The sequence below is a fragment of the Pelodiscus sinensis genome, chromosome 10 (genome assembly GCF_052426305.1).
Source record: "Pelodiscus sinensis isolate ZL-2025 chromosome 10, ASM5242630v1, whole genome shotgun sequence".
Taxonomy (NCBI): domain Eukaryota; kingdom Metazoa; phylum Chordata; order Testudines; family Trionychidae; genus Pelodiscus; species Pelodiscus sinensis.
The window spans coordinates 47,270,123-47,290,484 of NC_143061.1; the positions used below are offsets into that span (position 1 = coordinate 47,270,123).

The 20,362-nt window shown below is 47.1% G+C and overlaps 1 protein-coding gene across 4 annotated transcripts in view; it reads left to right on the forward strand.

Moving 5' to 3' along the window:
* The window catches only part of LOC102447587 (glypican-5-like), a 749,086-nt gene that overhangs the window by 256,926 nt on the left and 471,798 nt on the right, over positions 1–20,362 (forward strand). For 2 of the 4 annotated variants that reach the window (XM_075937487.2, XM_006125190.4), the window contains exons 5-6: positions 13,882–13,941; positions 17,082–17,207. The exons of 1 other annotated variant lie outside the window; for it this stretch is intronic. In XM_075937487.2, coding sequence (XP_075793602.2) covers positions 13,882–13,941; positions 17,082–17,207 — 186 coding nt within the window. The remainder of the gene's footprint in view (positions 1–13,881; positions 13,942–17,081; positions 17,208–20,362) is intronic. One more of the 4 variants, XM_089780879.1, reaches the window with a different exon arrangement.

Below are 20,362 nucleotides of genomic sequence, written 5' to 3' on the forward strand. Positions count from 1 at the left end.
CAGAGCCATTTACACAATCAAAAGATGCAGTGCAGCTGCATGACACACTCACTTCAGTGGGGCTGACAGTGCTCAGCATATTTGAAAATCAGGCCATAATATGGTGAATGAATAGCAGACTGGGGGTATGTCTACACTACAGAGTTAGTTCGAACTAACAGACGTTAGTTCGAACTAACTTTCATAGGCGCTACACTAGCGCTCCGCTAGTTCGAACTTAATTCGAACTAGCGGAGCGCTTAGTTCGGACTAGGAAAACCTCATTTTACGAGGATTAAGCCTAGTTCGAACTAGCTAGTTCGAATGAAGGGGTGTGTAGCCCCTTAATTCGAACTAGTGGGAGGCTAGCCCTCCCCAGGTTTCCCTGGTGGCCACTCTGGCCAACACCAGGGAAACTCGTCTGCCCCCCCTCCCGGCCCCGGCCCCCTTAAAGGGGCACGGGCTGGCTACGGTGCCCGTGCCAGGTGCAAGCCTGCCAGCACCCAGCCAGCAGACCCTGCACCTGGCACGGATCGAGCCAGCCACCTGATGCCCCCCAGCGCTCCCCCTCTTCCCGGGACCAGGCTGGCGGCTCCCGGGAGTTTGCCCAGGACCGCAAGAGGCGGGCACCCCCCTGGTCTAGAGCGGACATCGTGGACCTCGTCCACAATGTCCGCACTAGGCACAGGAAAGTGGCTGGCTAGGGCAGGAGAGCTGCCAGCCTGGCCATCCAGGAGCAGGTGTGCAAGAGAATCAAGGGGGTCCACTGAGACCCCCGACCCTGAGCCCTGAGCTTACAATGGCCATCCTGGGTCAGACCAAAGGTCCATCTAGCCCAGTAGTCTGTCTGCCGACAGCGGCCAACCCTAGGAACCCTGGAGGGGATGGACCGAAGACAGTGACCAAGCCATTTGTCTCGTGCCACCCCTCTCCAGCCTTCCACAAACCTTGGGCAGGGACACCACTCCCACCCCCTGGCTATTAGCACTCCATGGACCCAACCTCCATGACTTGATCTCACTTCTCTTTAAACTCTGTTCTAGTTGTAGCCTTCACAGCCTCCTGCAGCAAGGAGTTCCACAGGTTGACTCTTTGCTTTGTGAAGAACAACTTTCTGTTACTAGTTTGAAGCCTGCTACCCATTCCTTTCCTTTGGTGTCCTCTAGTCCTTCTTTATGGGAACTTATGAAGAACTTTTCTGTATGCACCCTCTCCACCCAACTCCTGCTTTTAGAGACCTCTATCCTGCCCCCCTCCGTCTCCTCTTTTCTAAGCTGAAAAGTCCCAGTCTCTTTAGCCTCTGTTTATATGGGACCTGTTCCCAACCTCTGATCATTGTAGTTTGCCCTCCCCTCTCCCAGCCTCTCTCTTCCCCTCTCCCACCTCCTTTTCCCAGTCTCCCCCAGTTTTGTTCAATAAAGACAGATTCCATTTTTGAACACAATTGTCCTTTATTTTGTACATCAAGAAAAGGGGCTAGGGAGGGGTAAGTGGAAGGAGGTGAGGGAGGAATGGAGTACGCACCCCCGATGGGGAGGACAGGGCTGGCTCTGCGGGCTTCTGGGGGTGGAAGCTCTCCTGCAGCCCCCCAATTGCCCCCTCTCCCCAGATGGCAGCCTGCGGCAAGTGCAGCCGGGCTGATGGCCGAGTGCTGTGATGTGCCCAGTGTGGGCACTCTGGGCACTCCAAGCCAGGACTGGTTTGAAAGCAGGGCACCCCTGAGAACTGTCTGTCCGGGGTGGGGGTCGGGACCCTTTAAGCGCAGCCCTCGGCTAGCCTGAGACATCATCTCCACGCTCTAAGTCCTCCTCTGATGCCTTGCCGGCACTGCTTCCAGCCATCCTTAAGCCTGGTTCAGGGTCCACTTAATGTGGACATGCTAGTTCGAATTAGCAAAACGCTAATTCGAACTAGTTTTTAGTTCTAGACGCGTTAGTTTGAATTAACTAATTCGAACTAAGTTAGTTCGAATTAGTGCTGTAGTGTAGACGTACCCTGAGTGAACCTTTCCCCCTTGCTGTGTTTCCCAGGGATAACTCTTGGTCTGTTTTTGCTTTCCATCCTCGTTCTAGTATGGTCTGGCAGGCAGTAGGACCATCTCAGTTCAGTGTTCCTTTCCATGGAACGCCCAGTCCTCTGGTGCTGTCTGTGCCTTGTTGCTTTATGATCCCCAAATGGGTCCTCTTGTGCACCAGTGAAATCCCTTGGGCTGGGTCCAGACTCAGGGGTTTTTTCGAAAAAAGTAGCCTTTTTTCGAAAAAACCTCACCTGCGTCTAGACTGCAGCCGCGTTCTTTCAAAATTAAATCGAAAGAACGCAGCTTTTCTTTCGACGGTGGTAAACCTCATTTCACGAGGAAGAACGCCTTCTTTCAAAAGTGCTCTTTCGAAAGAAGGCGTTCTTGAATGTAAATAGGGCTTCTTCAAAAGAGAGCATCCAGACTCACTGGGTGCTTTCTTTCAAAAAAGCGGCTTGCTTTTTCGAAAGTTCCGCGTGCAGTCTAGATGCTCTCTTTCGAAAGAGGCTTGCAGTCTAGACATAGCCTCGCTGTGCTGATCAATGAATCTGTGCCCATTTGCATTTGAGTTCCTTTCCCCAGTTCGGAGTTCTTTCCCCTCTTTTGCCCGTAAACCGCTGTTTTGTTTTTGGATGCCCTGTCTTCTTTGGCTTGTCCTGGGGTGATAACACTCTCTGCTTTGTTTTCTCTCAGCTCCTCCCTTCTCAGGCTCCACAGAGCTAGGAGCAGGACATGAGTCAGCTCATCCACCATGACAGGCTTCCCCAGACTTACTCATGTCTGTAACCAGCACACATCCTCTGTACTGATTCTTTTCCTTTCTATCTCACCACAACCTAAGCCTTGGCTGGCAGATGCAGACCACCCCGCTTCCTCTTCCTTGGTATTTCCCTATGACCAGAAAAAAACAAGTGTAACCCCCAAGGAGATTACCTAGATTCCTGGGGTTCTGTCTGGCAGGGAGGAGGAGCCAAGGCAAACTCAGAGTCTGCCCGGCAACAAATAGGGAGTGAGATGCGCCTCCCAGGGAGTTCAGGAAAGGGGAGAGGCCATTGTTTTTTATGAGTCAGTCTGGAGCGAGCTAGGGCAAGGGGAGGGCTGGCTGTGTGGGAAGCTGGTAAACCCCAGGCCTACATACAGAGTCCCCCTGAGAACTGGCCTCTAGGCAGGGCCGGCCTTAGGCTGATTGGTCGAATCGGGCCCCGCGCCTAAGGGGGCCCCGCGCCCCTGGACCCGGAAGTGCTGGCTGGCGAGTCACAGAGCCGGGGGCCTTGCTCCACCAGTATGTGGAGCTGGTTCTCTCCCCGACTCTGCCCAGAGCGGGCCCCGGAATCTCCTGCTGGCCCCCCCACGCATCCTCCCACCCCGCCCCCAGAGCATCCCCCTCAGTCCCTGCCATGCGCGGCTCCTCCTAGCCGCCTGCTGCTGCCCATGTGCGGCGTTGCACATGGGCGGGGAGGACGCCCGGGCCATGATGTGATGTCACAGTCCCGGAACTTAAAAGTCCTGGGAGGCCATGTTGCAGGGCCTCGCTGGCTCCGGCTTCGGCCTCTGGGGCCTGAGTGCAGACCCCGGCCCAGCAACCGCAACCGCAACATGAAAGGCAGAATGCAGGGAACGGGCTTGTGCAGCGGCGGCGGGACGAGGGGAAGGTAAGGGGCTTAGGCTTAGGAGGGGGGGGGAAGGCTTGGGTGGAGGGGGAGGGGTGGAAGGAGAGGGGGCTTGGGCGGGGGGACGGGAAGGCACCAAGAGACGGGTGCAGGAGAGACAAATGCCAGGGGGCTAAGGGGCAGGAGGGGAGGTATCAGTGGGAGGGGGGACAGGGTGATGCTGGGAGAGGAGAGGAGAGGGGAAGGGCATTGGGGGCTAGAGGGGCTTGAAAGAAGGGGTGGGCATGAGAAAGGTGGGGATGGAGCAAGGCATGTGTGAGGGCACAGAAGGGCAGGAAGGGAACTGAGGGCAGAGGGTGGTGAGGGGATGGGTATCAGGGAAAAAGAGGGCAAAGGGGGCAGGGGCAGTGAGGGAAGGGGGGTGCAGGGCTAAGGGAAGGTGCAGGTGCCAGGGGATTCTGGGGGTGAAGCAGAAGGGCAGACACCTGCAGGGGAGGGACCAGCACCAGAGGAGAGAGGCAGGGCAGGTATGTAGAGGGAGGTGTTAGAAGAGGGAATGAGAAGGGGTAGCTCACATGTTCAGAGTGGGGCTACTGGAGGAGTGGGCACAGGTGGGAGAGAAGGGCTAAGGGCAGTGAGAAGGTCAGGAGTCAGGACAGCAGAGGAGGGTGAGGAGTTCGGGGGCAGCAAGCACCAGGGGAGATGATGGAACAAGGAGAGGAGACATGGCAGCAGAGAGAAAAGATAAAGGCTTATAAAATATTTATTAATAACATGGTATGCTGCCCATGGCCAGTTTGTTTGCGACCCGCGGTGCAGTTTGGGTTTATGTGGGGATCAACACGTGGCCGGTGAGTGCGAGCCAAAACAAAAAAGTACTCAGTGTAATGATCTTCTGTTGATGTGATTTAGTAGTTAAATTCTTGGACTGTCATTGCTCACGGAAAGTGCTGTCACATGGGTAGAAATCGGGTAAATATTGCATTTTATTAATATCAGCAGAACGGACTTAAATGGGGCCTGTGTGTTGTGTAGTCTTCCCTTAATCTTTGTATTCATGCCTGTCAGTGGGAGAGAAGCTATCTGTATATATTTGCTTGCGTATGCAACCACACTTAAGTTGAGGCCCTCAGCATGTTCTGTAAGTATCAGTGTGGCCCCTGGGGCTTCCAAAGTTGAGTTGCCCTAGCTCATCCCTGACAGGTGTCTGTCTAACGTGGTCTTAAATATCTCCAGTGATGGAGATTCCACAATCTCTCTAGGCAATTTATTCCAGTGTTTAACCACCCTGACAGGCAGGAATTTTTTCCTAATGTCCAACCTAAACCTCCCTTGCTGCAATTTAAGCCCATTGCTTCTCATCCTAACCTCAGAGGCCAAGCAGAACAATTTTTCATCCTCTTCCTTATGATACTCTTTTAGATACTTGAAAGCTGCTCTCATGTCCCTTTTCAGTCTTCTCTTTTCCAATTTCTTCAGCCTTGCCTCATATCTCATGTTCTCTAGACCTTTCATCATTTGTGTTGATCTTCTCTGGACTTTCTCTAGTTTCTCCATATTTCCTGAAATTTGGCACCCAGAACTGGACATGATACTCCAGCTGGGGCCTAATGTAGGCTCATTCCCTGCCTAGGGGATGTGAGACTGGGTGGGTTAATTTCCAGTCCTCCTGTTTATTCTTTTCCTAAGCCAGGAGGGCACAGTAGTTCTGAAGGGGGTTGGAGAGGGGATGGAATCCAGATCCAAGGTCAATGAGCCCTGGGAAGTGGGACCATTGAAAGGAGACTGGACCTGTGGATGCCTTGGGGGTCAGCAGCAAGGGCCTGCTTTGGGAAGCCCCCTCTTTGGAGGTGAATGTGGCAGCATTGAGACACCACACAGAAGCAGGCGCCACAGACAGTAACTGCAGATTCATGGGACAGCTCTCATAGATCTTGCACATGCATAAGATGAGAGAGCTGCAGGAGGGCGGTGGGCAGTGGCGTAGTGAGGGGGCCAGAGGGATCAGTTGCCCCAGGAGAAAAATAATATAAAATGGATCAAAATTATAGGTGCTTTGTGAATATGCTGACTTGAGAGTGGAAAGGTTTCATATTATCATATATGATTCCTGGTAACTCATCTCAAATATGAAAAACTAGGTTGATACGTGTTCATATCAGGAGCTGTTGAATTCAGTTCACCATTTGCAGCATCTCATTAGGATGTTTAGTGGAGACGATATTGTTGTTGTTGTTTTTTTATTTATACTGTGGGCAAAGCATGGGCTCATAAGAATTCCTCCATTGTTTTACCATGAGTCACAAAACATTTGGTGTTTTTCTGAAGGCCTGGAGTCAGTTGATTATGTAGGAATCTCAGTTTTTATTTTAAAAAAGTTCTCTATAATTCTGGACCTTACAGCTAAGGAGGAAAGCTTTAAAACATGAACCCTAAATACTCAAACAAAAGGCCAATAAAATCCAACATGTTTTATTTTTAAAATATTTTATGATTTGTAGACCATTCTCATAACTTTGTGTAGGCGTTCCTTGTGATTTTTGGTTTGGCAATACTGCTCTTTGATTGGTGAATTTAGAGAGGTCTCTCCCTTCAGTTTCCCTTTCCACCCTCCTTTTTTGTCACAGGTCATCAGAGAATCATAGAGACAATGGAGAGTAGGGTGAGTCCATGACTATGATTAATGATTGGTCAGGGTGACTAACTATTATCAGCCAGTGGTCTGAATGAGCCATCTACTGCCATCTGTTAATTAACTATAGGAAAAGGCTTCAGGAGCAGACCTTATTTATATAGATAACTTACTTTGCCACAGAGATCAGTAGACACACTTGCTGTGTCAAGGTGATCAATTTTGGCTCTTTTGGGTTGAAATTCACTTCAGACTTGGAGCTGGGAGAATGAAATGTTGTTATCCATATTGTATGATTAAAAGACTTGAACTCAATATGACCTGGCTTAGGGTCTATCATGACTTGAACACTAAGCCAGAGGATAGTGAGTCACATCTAACTGAAAGTCACAAAAGATGGAAACATGCTTTATTTCTGGTGGCGTAGAGTCTATTTGGGAGTCCTCAATTATATCTGACACTTTACATCCAGGCTACGTCTACACTGGCCCCTTCTCCGGAAGAGCCATGCTAATTTCTAACTTTGGAATAGGGAAATCCACGGGGGATTTAAATATCCCCGGCGGGATTTAAATAAACATGGCCGCCGCTTTTTTTCTGGCTTGGGGAAAAGCCGGAAAAGAGCATCCAGACTGGTGCAATCCTCCAGAAAAGGGCTTTTAACTTTCAAGTAGGAATAAGAGATCCTCCGGAAAAGGGTTTTATTCCGGAGGATCGCGCCAGTCTGGTTGCGCCGGTCTGGACGCTCTTTTCCAGCTTTTCCCCAAGCCGGAAAAAAGCGGCGGCCATGTTTATTTAAATCCCGCAGGGGATATTTAAATCCCCCGTGATTTCCCTATTCCAAAGTTAGAAATTAGCATGCCCCTTCCGGAGAAGGGGCCAGTGTAGACGTAGCCCCAGTGTTTAAAGGCAGAGCTGACTAGAATCAATTGAGAGTCCTTGTCTTGTGTCAGTGATCGCTTGAGCAAAAATCATTGATAAAATCTTGTCTAGACTGATCTTGGACTCAACATGCAGGCAATATGCATTGAAGAGCAGTGCAAAGGAGGCAATGGTGGTGAGGTACCATATTACCTAGTGAAGTCATTGGTGCTGAAATCACTAAGGCCTGGAATTTGACCACAGAACTGACACTTTCTTAACAAAGACTCAATTTTTGCTATATAAAAAGTAAATCAATGTAACAGAAAACTGCATCGCCTTTTGGTAACTTTTTAAAAATCAAACTTTTAACTTTATTGAAAAAATTGGATAGTTTGCAATTGAAAATATTTGACCTACACTTAAGGCAACTGATTTAATTTTGTGTAAAATTTTGCATAATAAAGGATGGCATTTTTTTGTGAAAATGTTCAACTACATTTTGATCAGATCTACTTCTGATGTGATATTTGTTTGTGGTTGTGGTTTGTTGTGTGGGTGCGTGGTTTTTTTTTTTGCTCAACAAAAAATCCTGGTTGCGGGTGGAGTGGGGGAGCCCCGTCAAAGTGGTTCGAATTGGGCCCCGCACTTCCTTAACCCGGCCCTTCCTCTACCAAGATCCCTCAGCAGGGTTTTCCTTCTCTACTGATGATTCCCAGTTTGTAGTGTTTGCTGGGAAACTTCCCCAGCCAGGTTGAGTTAGCCCTCCAGCTCCTTAGGTGAGACCAGTCACCACGTGGTCAGCTCTGCTCTGTCTGCTAATTCAGGACTGCAGCCTGTTGTGTGTGTGTCTGGGTGCTGGGCTAGGAGATTACAGTTTGGATTTTAGTACAGTTGCGTAATCTGCACCTTGAGCCCTGCACCCCTTTGTGGTGAGGGGAAATTCTGGGACCGAAGCAGCCTGATTCCTGCCTGAATAGAATGCCTGCTAGCAGAGATCAGCCCCTCTGCAGTGTCTGTGGAGTCCAGAGTCATCTCTGAGCCGGAGGATCATTCATAGAGTTTGTGAGTGCACCATCTTTTAGTTAGTCAGGGAATTTGTTTTTGGGGACCCCCTACTCCCTGAACTGTGTCCTCAAACCAGGAAGTAAGGGTTTGGGGATTTTATATCCTGCTGCATATTAAACCTGTAGAGGGATTTACCACCTTCTCCCGCTTGTGAGTCCTTTGGGCTGTACTGGACCCAGTCAGCCTCGGTGCTAAACCACTGCAGAGAAGAATTTTGTGGTCACAAGTCATCAAGGGCCCCAACAAAGTACGCGTACCAACGGGACACTTACATTTGGCACATCAAGTCACGTGACTGGGGAAAGTCACAGGTATTAGCAGCGTGGGCACCAGTGAACCTAAAATTAGTGTTTTACCCTGTTATGTTATAATTGTCTCCTGTTTAATTTAATTATTGTGTTGAATATATTGTATGTGTTTGTGTTATTTTTTGAAGTCTCCAACTATCTGGCAAGTACATGGGGATTACCCTGTGGTTAGAATTTTCCTTCCAAGCTGTCCTGGTGACCCTGCCAGGAAGGAGTGAGGGGGGTGGAAGCACTGCCAAATAAATTCATAGGAAAAAATAAAGAAGATACACCCTGCTGAGTGGGTGGTGGGATCCAGAAGAACCCAGATCTGTCCACCAAAACCTGTAGGCAGATTGGCTTTAAAGAAGGTAACCAGGTGGAGAGGAGCACTACACAAGCTACTACCTTACCTCACAGTATATATACCTCTGGCTAAACAGCACCTTTTAATAGGGGTCACACCTCTTAAACTAAGTCAAGGTGAAAATAGTAAGTTATATTGCTATGTGTTTGAGTGTTCCAAAGAGAGGTTTTGCAATAGAGTTTCTACTGAATCTTCTTCAGATGCATGGAAATTCCTGAAGACAAGTATGTACAATGTGGCGCTCAAGAGCACTGGGAAGAGTATAAAAAAAAAAGAAGCTGACTAGCTTGTAGACCGTTTGGCAATCCTCCTGCCCCTCATTGAGAGGAAAATATCTGCCTTGATTACCTACAAGTCTACTCCCACTGCTGATTCGCTCAGCAAATTAAGAGAGACTCATAAGATTGTTTAAATAATTCCGGGAATGTGTTTAAGTATTTTGGTTGGATCACTGCTACAGCATCCAACAAGCAGCCAATGAACGTGAGAATAGGTGGCTATATGAGGACAATAGAAAGGCCTATAATGAAGAAGACAGCTTCACTGAAAGATCTGGATGGCACTAGCATAGATAATAAAGGGAAACAACTGGATTGAGATGGTTTGAGCACTATGGAATGGTATACTCAAGTACTATAGTAGACTAATCTGTGTTAGCTGAATTTCCTGGGTTTGAAGTTATGACTTTGCAGGATGCCAAACCTACTCTAGAGGAACTTGAACAAAGCATCAAAAAGATTCCCAACCACAAAGCTTTAGTAGCTGAATTTACCTGCTAAAATCTATAAATGAGCAAATAAAGACTTGCTGAAACGATTGCACAAGGCATTGCTGCACTATTGGAAGGAAGAAACTGTTCTGCAAGATGCTAAGGTTGCTCTTTTCATCCAACTCTATCATAATAGAAGAAACAGAATGATTGTAATAACCACAGGGGTATATTTCTTCTTAATATCATGGGAAAAATCTTAAGACGTATATTTTTACCCAGACTTAAAATTTTAGCTGAGAGAATCTATTGTGAGAGCTTGTATGGCTTCTGCTTTGGGAAGGTACAAAATAGACATGGTTCTCTGTAAGACAGCTGTAGGAAAAGTGCAGAGAGAAGTCCATGACTTTTATAGATTTAACAAAAGCCTTTGATGTGGTTAGTTAGTTGGGGCTTTACTTTGTTCTGAAGAAACTTACGCAATGGAATCCTTACACTATGGAATGAAGACAATTGTAATGTAAGAAAACAAAAAGTCTGATTCATTTAACATCAATAAAGGAGTGAAGCAGGGCAGTATACTAGGGTCTACATGGTTTAATATTTCTCTTTCCTGCTTCCGCATACATTCTGTGACATTCAAGAGGGTGTCCATCTTAGCACTAACCATGACAGAGGTTTGTTTAACATTGCAAGGTTCAGAACTAAGATGAAGTTGAAGGAGATCCTCATGAGGGACCTGTTGTTTGTGGTGTTCATGCCCTTCAACATCTTATTACTATGTTCTGTGATTCATGAAAAATCTTTGGGTTATCAATAAGCTTGAAGCATCATGCACCAAGGCTCTTCAGAAACAGGTGACACCTTAGATAGTATTCATCAGGATGTTACTGACCAATTTTACCACCTCGGCTCTACTGTTACCAGCAATATGGACACCAGCTGCACTCACTAGTAGAACCAGGAAAACATCCAAGAACTGTGGTCTTTTGCAAGACAGAGCCTGGAACAATAACAAATTGTAAACTGAAGTGAAAAATCTATGTTTACAAAACATGTGTTTTATTCCCTCTTGTATGTGGCTCAGAAGCATGGACAACTGATGCCAAATATACCATAGGACTAAACAGCTTTCATATAGATGTTCACATAAAATTATTTGATGAACATAGAAAGACAGGGGGGACAAATGTGAAAGTGTTAAACATGCTGATATGTCATTCAATGGGAACACTGATTAGTAAGAAAGGACTCGGGAAGCTTGGATATGTCAAGTGAATGCCATATTACTGCATCCCATAGAGCGCACTGTACTCTGAAGCTCTCAAAGGGACAAGAAGGAGAAGCAGACCTCTGCACAGATTTTGGGTTGCTCACAAAGATCGTGTAGTATCTTTAGAATCTCTGTGTATGATTGGAAAGGAATGCAGAATGGTACTCTGGTTGCTGGTGTCATCTTGTAGAATGCAGTGTTGTAGGGTGGACTGGATCAAGCTTTGTGATGACCAGGGAGAGAGGAAGAAAGAATCTGCTGCTCGGATTCAGATCATTGCTAGTGAATGGATTTGACCTACTTGTGGACTGGACTGTCATGCATCGGACTCAGAGCCATCAAAGAAGTCATCAGCACATACACCATGTTCTGTAAAGGGCGATGGCGCCATTGATCTACTGAGAGATGCCAGTATACTGTAGGATAGAGTCGATGTCACTCAGTAAACGAATTCAAAGAACTGACATTATCCCTGATCTGATAAGTACATGCTTAAGTTCATCCCTGTTGAGCCCAGGACTTCCAAGAAGTACCTAGCTTATAAGCACCTGCTTAAATCCCTCTGGGTATGTCTACACTACCCTCCTAGTTCGAACTAGGCTTCCTAGTTCGAACTACCTACTTCGTGCCCCGTGTAGCCGCGCTGCACGGCGTTCGAACCAGTGGGGTTTTAAAAATGGCGGCTCCCCGCTTATGCAAATGAAGCCCGGAAAATTCAAATCCCGGGCTTCATTTGCAAGTGCGGTATGCCTACATTACCCCGCTTGTTCGAACTAGCGGGGTAGTGTAGACATACCCTTTGAGTGCAATGGGATTTAAAGATGTGTTTCAGGTTAAGCATGTGCCTAAATCCTGTGTTGAATAGGGATGGACTTCTGTATTAAATCCTTAATCACATGCTCAGCTCTGGGACAGCTCATGCACTTTAAAACTAAGCTCATGTTTATGTACTCTCCTGGTAAAACATGCTTGTATTTTGCTAGACTTGTTGTCTCCCTAAAATAGATTCTTTACTTTACCTTCAGTTAAGTTCAGTTCCTGCACTTTTTTTCTTAATTCTGCTAAGTCTGTCTCTTTTGGTACAATGCATGATAACTGACATTTGTACAATATTGCATGATCTTAGTCAATTTCTAATTCTGAATGTATTTATAATGCTATGGCATGAAGAAGATTTATAGATTTTATAACCTTTTAAATTGCACAACACTCTTCAGAGATTAACTGAAACTGGCAACATGGCTGTTGTAGTCATTTTTTAATGTGTTACTGTACTGTACAGCAGAGATGTCAGGAAAGAGAAGCTACATGATGTAGGAATGCACATAGACTATATCTCAGTCAGTAAATTGAGATTTTATTGCAGATTTCAGCACAATACACTTTTGAGGCTTGGCAGAACATTTGGCAAAGATACTTTCCTTTAATATCTGTACTGTACTCAATATATTTCACTCCATTAAACAAAGATTGGCTACAGATATACCTATACATATAACCATATATTCTGCTTAGCAAAGAAATAAAACATGATGTTTGGTCTCTGATTAGAGAAGGCAACAATTGAAATCTTAATATCTTAGGTTTTCTGTTCTTATTAAAATAACTGATTTTAAGTGTCTTAAGAAATGTATGAAATCAGTTCCATTTATTCTATTTGAATTAAATGTTTCCACCTGTACATATGTTTGATAAATTCAAGCACTACAGAGAAAGTACAAAACACATTGTTAATGCCAACTGCAAATCAAATGGCTATGGAGAAGATTAACACATTTCAGCCAAGTGTTGCTAGTCTGACTCAAGCACATAGAGCCCATTACCCATTCCCCCACATCATCATGGTTGCTTTATGTTTAGCTGACCCTCTAGGAGCAGGGGGGACCCACTAGTGGCACAGCATGAGACTGGCACAGCAGCACTCCTTTATTACCTTGCCTCCCTGTGATCAATATAGGGAGTGTGGTGGGTGAATGAGAAGGTAGAGAGGGCATTTCTGCACATTGACACCCCATGGGTGTTATAATGGCTTCTTGGGGCTGTTAGCAGCCTTAGTAATTTAGAACAGTCTTCCTTTGCCATCCTATCTGACTTTGGCTTTGTGCTGCTCAGTGCCGTTGAAAATATTTTCTCCAGTAAAGTTATATAAGGTGCACAAGGGTCTGTGTTGCCCTTTATGTGTATGTGTGGCTCCCACTGAAGCCATTGCCATATGCATAGGTATTGAGGGTATAGTAGACATCCCGAGCCTAATCTCACTCTAGCTAGTAAATTTACTCATTTACTGTAGGGTAAGTGAGAGCATAATCAGGCTCCTCACCATATGTGACATCTTTAAGCCATATATTTGTATACAGCTCAGGGTGGCAGTACCACAAAACTTCTACGTATGCATGGAAAGGGCTTTAGCCCAGCCAGGTAAAAGATCCATCATCTTGTGGAAACTGGGGGGCTGCTAGAAAGATCCCTTTGGGATGTTTCCTGAGGCATGACCCTGTGAGATATCGTTTCTATTTGTCTACATGTCTCGTGCAGCACTATCAGCTGTTGAGTTCTAGAACTGAACAGCACAAAATATCTGTCCTCACACAACCATTAAGAAATACAACAAATTGCTCATTACCCTGAAAAACAAAGACTTTCCACTTGTACTCCCTTCTGCGTGGTGCCCATGGAAAGCCATTTTTTCCTTTTGTATATTCATTCATTCCATATATGGATATGGTAGATTTCAAGTCCAGAATTTTTTTAGCATGTTGTAATATTTTCTACATGTGTAATTGTTGTATTTTTTGTTTGAAACTATCTTAGGAGAAATTTCTTTAACCAGCAGCCTGGTGTTTTTAGAAATGCATTGACATATTTTTAATTGGGCCTATAGTTTGGGAAATCTCAAGATAGTTTTCCTCATTTGTTTTCTGATATAATCCTATGCATGTGCTTGATTACCTTTTCTTTCAAATAATTTTTACTTTTTTTCTTTGTTTCTCATTTCTTTTCTTCATTTGCCTGAAATCCTGCTTTCCCCCCACCCCCAACCTCTTCTGACTGATGCTTATTCTCCCCGGCATATTCCAGTTCTCTGCCACTGAAAGCTTCAAAGAATGACAAATCCAGAAGTTTGAAAAAAATCTCTCGGTAAGAATGAAAACAAGGTGACATATTTTGTTGTCTCTGTGTAGCTCATCCAAATTATAAGGCTCTTGAATAGAGAAACTTTAGAAATCAATAATGGTTTATGGCCACATTTGGAAGATACATATTTCCCATTAAAATGTAAAGAGTTTGATGTTGTAAGAAATGAAAATAGTAAAAATCAACATATAATTTTACACTTGTAAAGATACTTACTTTAAAATTTTGTATTTATGTATGTACGGTATAACCTGAACCTTTCAAGTACAATGAAGGACTTTTCAACTTTGGCAAAATAGGATAAAACAAACAGCAGACTATTAGAAGAGTGCACTTTGAGAGAACAGTGCTCTTTGGTAGACTGCAAGAACAACAAGAAGTCCTGTGGCACCTTATAGACTAACAGATATATTGGAGGATAAGCTTTCGTGGGCAAAGACCCACTTCGTCATGAAAGCTTATGCTCCAATATATCTGTTAGTCTATAAGGTGCCACAGGGCTTCTCATTGTTCTTTCAGATTCAGATGAATACAAATACCCCTGATGCTTGGTAGAGTGACCAGCCTTAAAGCTAGGCCTTTATGCAACTTTCAAACAATGGTGATCCTATGCGATCCTACAGGTTCACTACATACAGGCTGTCCCCGGGTTACGTACAAGATCGGGACTGTAGGTTTGTTCTTAAGTTGAAACTGTATGTAAGTCGGAACTGGCGTCAGCCGCTGCTGAAACTGATCAGTTTCAACAGCGGCTGAATCTGGACGCCAGTTCTGACTTACATACGGATTCAACTTAAGAAACCCAGGTGTCCCCAAGTCAGCTGCTGCTGAAACTGATCAGCGGCTGATTCCAGGAAGCCCGGGGCAGAGCAACTCTGCCTCCGGCTTCCTGTAGTCAGCCCTGGTCAGTTTCAGCAGCTGCTGACTTGGAGACTCCTGGGGCAGAGCAGCTGGGGTGCTGCTGGGTTGCTCCAGTAGCACCGCTCCTCGGCGCTACTGGAGCAACCCAGCAGCACCCCAGCTGCTCTGCCCCAGGCATCCTGATTCAGCCACTGCTGAAACTGACCAGCAGCGGCTGAATCAGGACGCCTGGGGCAGAGCAGCTGGGGTGCTGCCGGGTTGGTACAGTAGCGCTGAGGAGCGGCGCTGTGGGACCAACCTGGCAGCGCCCCAGCTGCTCTACCCCAGGTGTAGGCAAGAAAAGCCTGGTCTGCTGGGGGGGAGGAGGGGCACTAGCTGCACCCCCCCCCCCCCCAGCAGACTAGGGAGACGCGGGTGGCGGGACCGCCCGCGTCCTCCACGGCTTTGCTCCATGTCCCTGGTCTGCTGACCAGGGAGACGGGGAGCAAAGCCTTGGAGCACGCCCACAGCGGGCTGTCCCGCTGTCCCGCTGCGGGCGTGCTCCGCGGCTTTGCTCCCGGTCTCCCTGCAGACCAGAGAGACAGGGAGCAGCTTTTCTCGCCCCGGAGGACGGGGGCGGCGGGACTGCAGTGCATCTGGGCATCCCGCCGCTCCAGTCCTCCGGGGTGAGAAAAGCCCCATTCGTAACTGCAGATCCGACATAAGTCGGATCCGCGTAACTCGGGGACTGCCTGTAATTAATTACTGCACCACACAAAGAGAAAATTTGGGAGAGGGAAGAAAGAGAGAGGTGGTGGTGCTCATTACATGCTTGTGAACCCTGAGTGACTGAATAGTTCTTCTAAAATGACATGAATGAGGTCCGTTCCCACTTTCCTTAGGACCGTGCAATGGCCTCATATTAAAAAGCTGCATTCATACTGGGAGTTAACTGAGTGTTAGTTACCACATAGTAGCTAAAATTTGATGGTAAAATCTTTTTTACCATATGAAAACCAGGTTTAAGAAGGGTTAAAGGAAGAGGAATCCACTCTCCCAAACCCTTTGGCAGGAGTGGGTGTCCAGTGACTCTGCTATGTTGGCTACATCCTCCAGACTTGAGTATTGCTAACAGCCCCATTCGCAACAAATGGAACAAATATCCTGACAATTCCTCTGCAATGCCCCTCGCTATTTCCCCAAACCTCTCGCCCATGGAATGTCCCCTGCACAGCCTGCCCCATGGAACTATTCTGGCGCCATGGCCATTCTGTAGTGTGGTGTCGATTCCAAGGGAAAACAGGAATAGCAACAGAGCTATTAGACCATCAGAGCTCTAGTTTCAGTCTTTGTGCGTGACTTTGCATCGTGTCTAGAACAGTATCTTCAGAGCACCAAGGTATAGACATCCAAGGTACCAGTTTGAAGTACCTAAGGCCATAGAAATACTCCCCATAATCTCACTACGTTGGTGTTCTAAATACAGAGAAGGACTCTTGTGCCTGAGCTAGAGCTGTGGCCACTGTTTATTTTAGATGGGCACCTCAGTAAGACAGGTATAATCGTGTATTGGGATATCTGCTGGTGCCCCTGGGAAGGATTTTTTTCTTCATGCAACATCAGACAACAGGCTATTTGCACTTCCCAGGGTTTTGGTTTTCCCTCCAAAACATAAAGCACAGGGTGTTACTACAGGCAGGGAGCCAGACCTGATGAGAGGGAGCATCCTATGTCAGATCAACCTTACACGGATGGCAGTGGTGGGGTGGTGCTAACCCCCTCACCAACCAGGAGGTTGGCTTTTCTACATTTAAATTCTATGCTCAAGTCATCTAATGGAGCATTGCATGGTTGGCTGTGGGTAGCCTTCCCCATCCAGTATCAGTAATGACAACACACTTAATTAATTTCCCCCAGCTTGAGGTGGAGGTGAAAATATTGACTTCTAGTTACTGACAAAAAAGCATCTAGTTTAACAGAAGAACCTCCTGCTAATATATTATCTGTTGATACAAAAGCTTTAAATGAAGATTTTTTCAGTCATTGTGTCATGCATTGCTGCTCTTTGCTAACACTAATACAACACTTTTAAACCCAAATTCATCTGTTAATACAGTGGTAAAGGGGTGGAGGATACATCACCACCAGGAATACGTTTTAAACGAGAGCAAATTATCTTTGCTATTTTTTTTCTTTTTGAAAGGAATGCAGCCTTTTAATCTTACAGAACCCTGAACCAAAGATTTAACTTACCCGAGGAATTCATTGTTCCACTGTTAATTTCTTCTCTTCCTAATTTGTAGAGAGTTCATCAACTACATGAAACGATCCCGAACCTTTTATGCCTCTGTAGCAGAAAGGCTGTGCGATGGGGACTTGGTGATGCGTGACAGCTCGACTTGCTGGAATGGAGAGGATGTTGTGGAAAGGTAATTGTGAGAGTCAAATTTTGTGCTGAAAATAGCTATATTTGGGCACATAAAATTAGGCTTTCCAGCTCTTCTTGGTGCTTTAAAAAGTGTTGTATTAGAAATTATGTGTTATCTTGAAACGTCGTATCACTTTTTATACTATAAACAGTGTGATGACCTTTGTGGACCGTAAGTATCTGATCACTTTATTAAAGCCTATGGGTTTTATAAATAGTGTCATAAAAATCTCCATGAAAAATACATTTTGAATGATAGCGAATTATGCAGTGAACTGAAACACATCCAAAGAAGACTGAGTAACAATGATTTTGGGGACCCACCTTTCACAAATGGAAGTCCTACAGTAATTTGCCGACCCCATCATAGATCATACTTTCTGGGAGGATAATGGTCATACTTTTAACAGTAAGTCGGTAACATTCTAGGTTCAGAAATACCAGATCATACTTTCTTGATATTGTTTTAACCTGCATACCACTAAAGTTTTTTTATGAGGGTAAGTTAGTTGCTTTGAGTTTTAAAAGTAAGAAGAAAGAGGGAAATGGTGCATCTGTGGTATGTAGTTCATTCTTAGTGTGCAGGCTCCTTTGTTTTATAAAAAAAAGGTGAGGGTAAAGAGCATGTACAGGCTGCACCTCTCTAATCAGGCACTCTGTGGTCTGGCAACATCCATGATCCAGCATCATTTTAGTTGGCCAGATGTCCAGTTATCACTGGTATAGCTGTTTCCCACGGTCCCATAGAGTCCTGGCTCTCAGTGGTATTTTGCTCTAATTTACCCCTAAATGTCTTCGAAGAGCCCAGTAAGCAGGGGAAGTGTGGTAATGCTGCTAGACAATATTGATCTCCCATGGATTGGCAAATTCTCTGGTTTGGCACCAGTCAGGTCCTGAGGGTCCCATACTAGAGTGGTTCTGCCTGTACCACATTTGTTGATTAGACCTCCAAGATATGTCTACATTGTAATAAAACACCCAGGAGTGGCTTGGGTCAGCAGTTCTGGACTTGCAGGGCTTGAGTTGCTGAGCTATAAAATGTCAGTGTAAGCATTCCGGCTCAGCATGGAGACTGAGCTCTGGGACCCTCTCTCTTCATAGGGCTCCAGAGTGCCAATATGTCTACACAGCAGTTTAACAGCCCAACAAGCCTTATTCTGCTGACACGGGCCAACAGCAGATATTTCACGGCAGCGTAGACATTCCCCTAGGGCAGTGGTCCCCAACCTGTGGAGGTTGCCGGGCGCCAGGGGGCGTGGCCGTTCGCCCACCGGGCGCCAGGGGGTGGGGCCCCCTCATAGCCGCGCGCCCCCCCCCAAGCGCCACGCGCCCGGGGCCGGCGCCCCCTCCCCCACAAGCTCCGTGCGCCCGGGGCCGGCGCCCCCCCCCCCTCCTCCAAGCGCCGGGGGCCGGGGTCGGCGCCCTCCCCTCCTCCAAGCACCCGGGGCCGGGGCCAGCGCCCCCTCCCCCCCAAGCACCGCGCGCCCGGGGCCGCTGCCCCCCCGGGGCCGGCGCTCACCATGCGCCTGGAGCCGGCTCCGGCACTGTGCATGCGCCATGTGCCCAGGGCCAGCCCAGCCCCGAGCACGTGGCGGGCGCACACGAATGCCCCCGCGGGCGCCATGGCGCCCGCGGGCACCGTGTTGGGGACCACGGCCCTAGGGGTTAATGGATTGGAAGGGTAGGAATGGAATGGCAAGCAACTTTCAGTTGGATGCTCTATTTCCTTTAGTTTGGCTTCTTTTGTACAAACCTCCCCCTTCCAAGTGTGTGCTGCTTTGGCCTCTTAAACACCATGGCCCCATGTAGTGCTGTAAAAACCCCCATGATGCCTTGTTAGCAGACAACAATATTAATTTCCTAGATACAATAATTGTGACAGTTGCTGAAGATTGCACTGGTTTCTAGGGGAGGGTGGGTCGGTGACTTTTGTGCAGTCCACATAGAGGGTGTGAACACTTTACAGCTAATGATGGTCCAGATGAAGGCCCCACCCCTGCATATGTTGCACCTAGTCAGACTGCTGCGCCCCTGCAGACCTTGTTGAAGCCAGTCAGAAAAGCAATTCATCCATGTGCTTCACATTGCTGATTGGGGTTCACAGGCTCTGTTGTGCACCTGTGCTGGGGAGGCAGTGTGACTGTGCCCGAAATAGCAGTGGTCTTTGGCACTTCCTAGGAATGCAGCCACTTCATCACCCATGAAGAGAGCTCAGTGTCTGTCCCTTCTTGTGCTTTCCTAGTGCTGCTGGTCAGTGAGTGTGTGTGTGTTTTGAAGTACAAAGCCACTGTGAACTGTCTGCAGCAGTAGTTCTGTGTAGTTGTTGAGATCAGGAGCGTGGAAGGACCATACTTTGGCCAGTTGCTGCCTGTGTGCACAAAGGAGAGCTCTTGTATGCCATCTTCCCTCTTCGCCTTCCAGTCCATGTGGGGCTGAGTGTAAACTTGCCCTCACATTAGATGAAAAAATTCTCAAGCCAGGGGGAGCAAATAACCTGATTATTGCAGAGACCGGGGTGATTGAAAGCATAAAACCAGTTCTGTTTTGTGTACTCCCTGAGCTACGGAGCAAAACATTAACAGTTAAATGGTAAGTCTGAGTGTCACCATTGACCCGCTCTGACGGTTAACCCCCTGCATGCAGGTCTCAGAATGGTTCTCCTGCAGCAGAGATGCCATTTTGGGCTGCTGGCAAGAGGTGACTATGGGAACCAGGAAGGGCAGGCATCACAAGGGGTCACTGGGAGACCAGCCCCCTCTTAAAGGAGTTTGGAGCTGTAGTAAGCACCTCTGCCACACTTCAACCTCTGCCCCAGTCCACGGGGTCCCTCCTGCACCAAAACTCCCTCCTGGAGCCTGCACCCGCCCCCAAGCCGCCTCCTGCATCTCAAATCCTTCTTCCCTGGTGCCACCCAAGAACCTAAACTTCCAAGTGGAGCTTTCACCCTCTCTGCACCCAACTTCTCTTCCCCAACCTGGAGCCCCCTCCCACACCTCAAACCCCTCATTTCTGAGCCCATCTGGAACCCACTGCTCCACCCCAGAACCTGGACACCTCTGCACCCCACCCTCTGCTCCAGCTTGGTGAAAGTGAGTGAGAGTGGGGAAGTATGAACAACAGAGGAAGGGAGGAGCATGGAGCGAGTGGGGTCAGGGT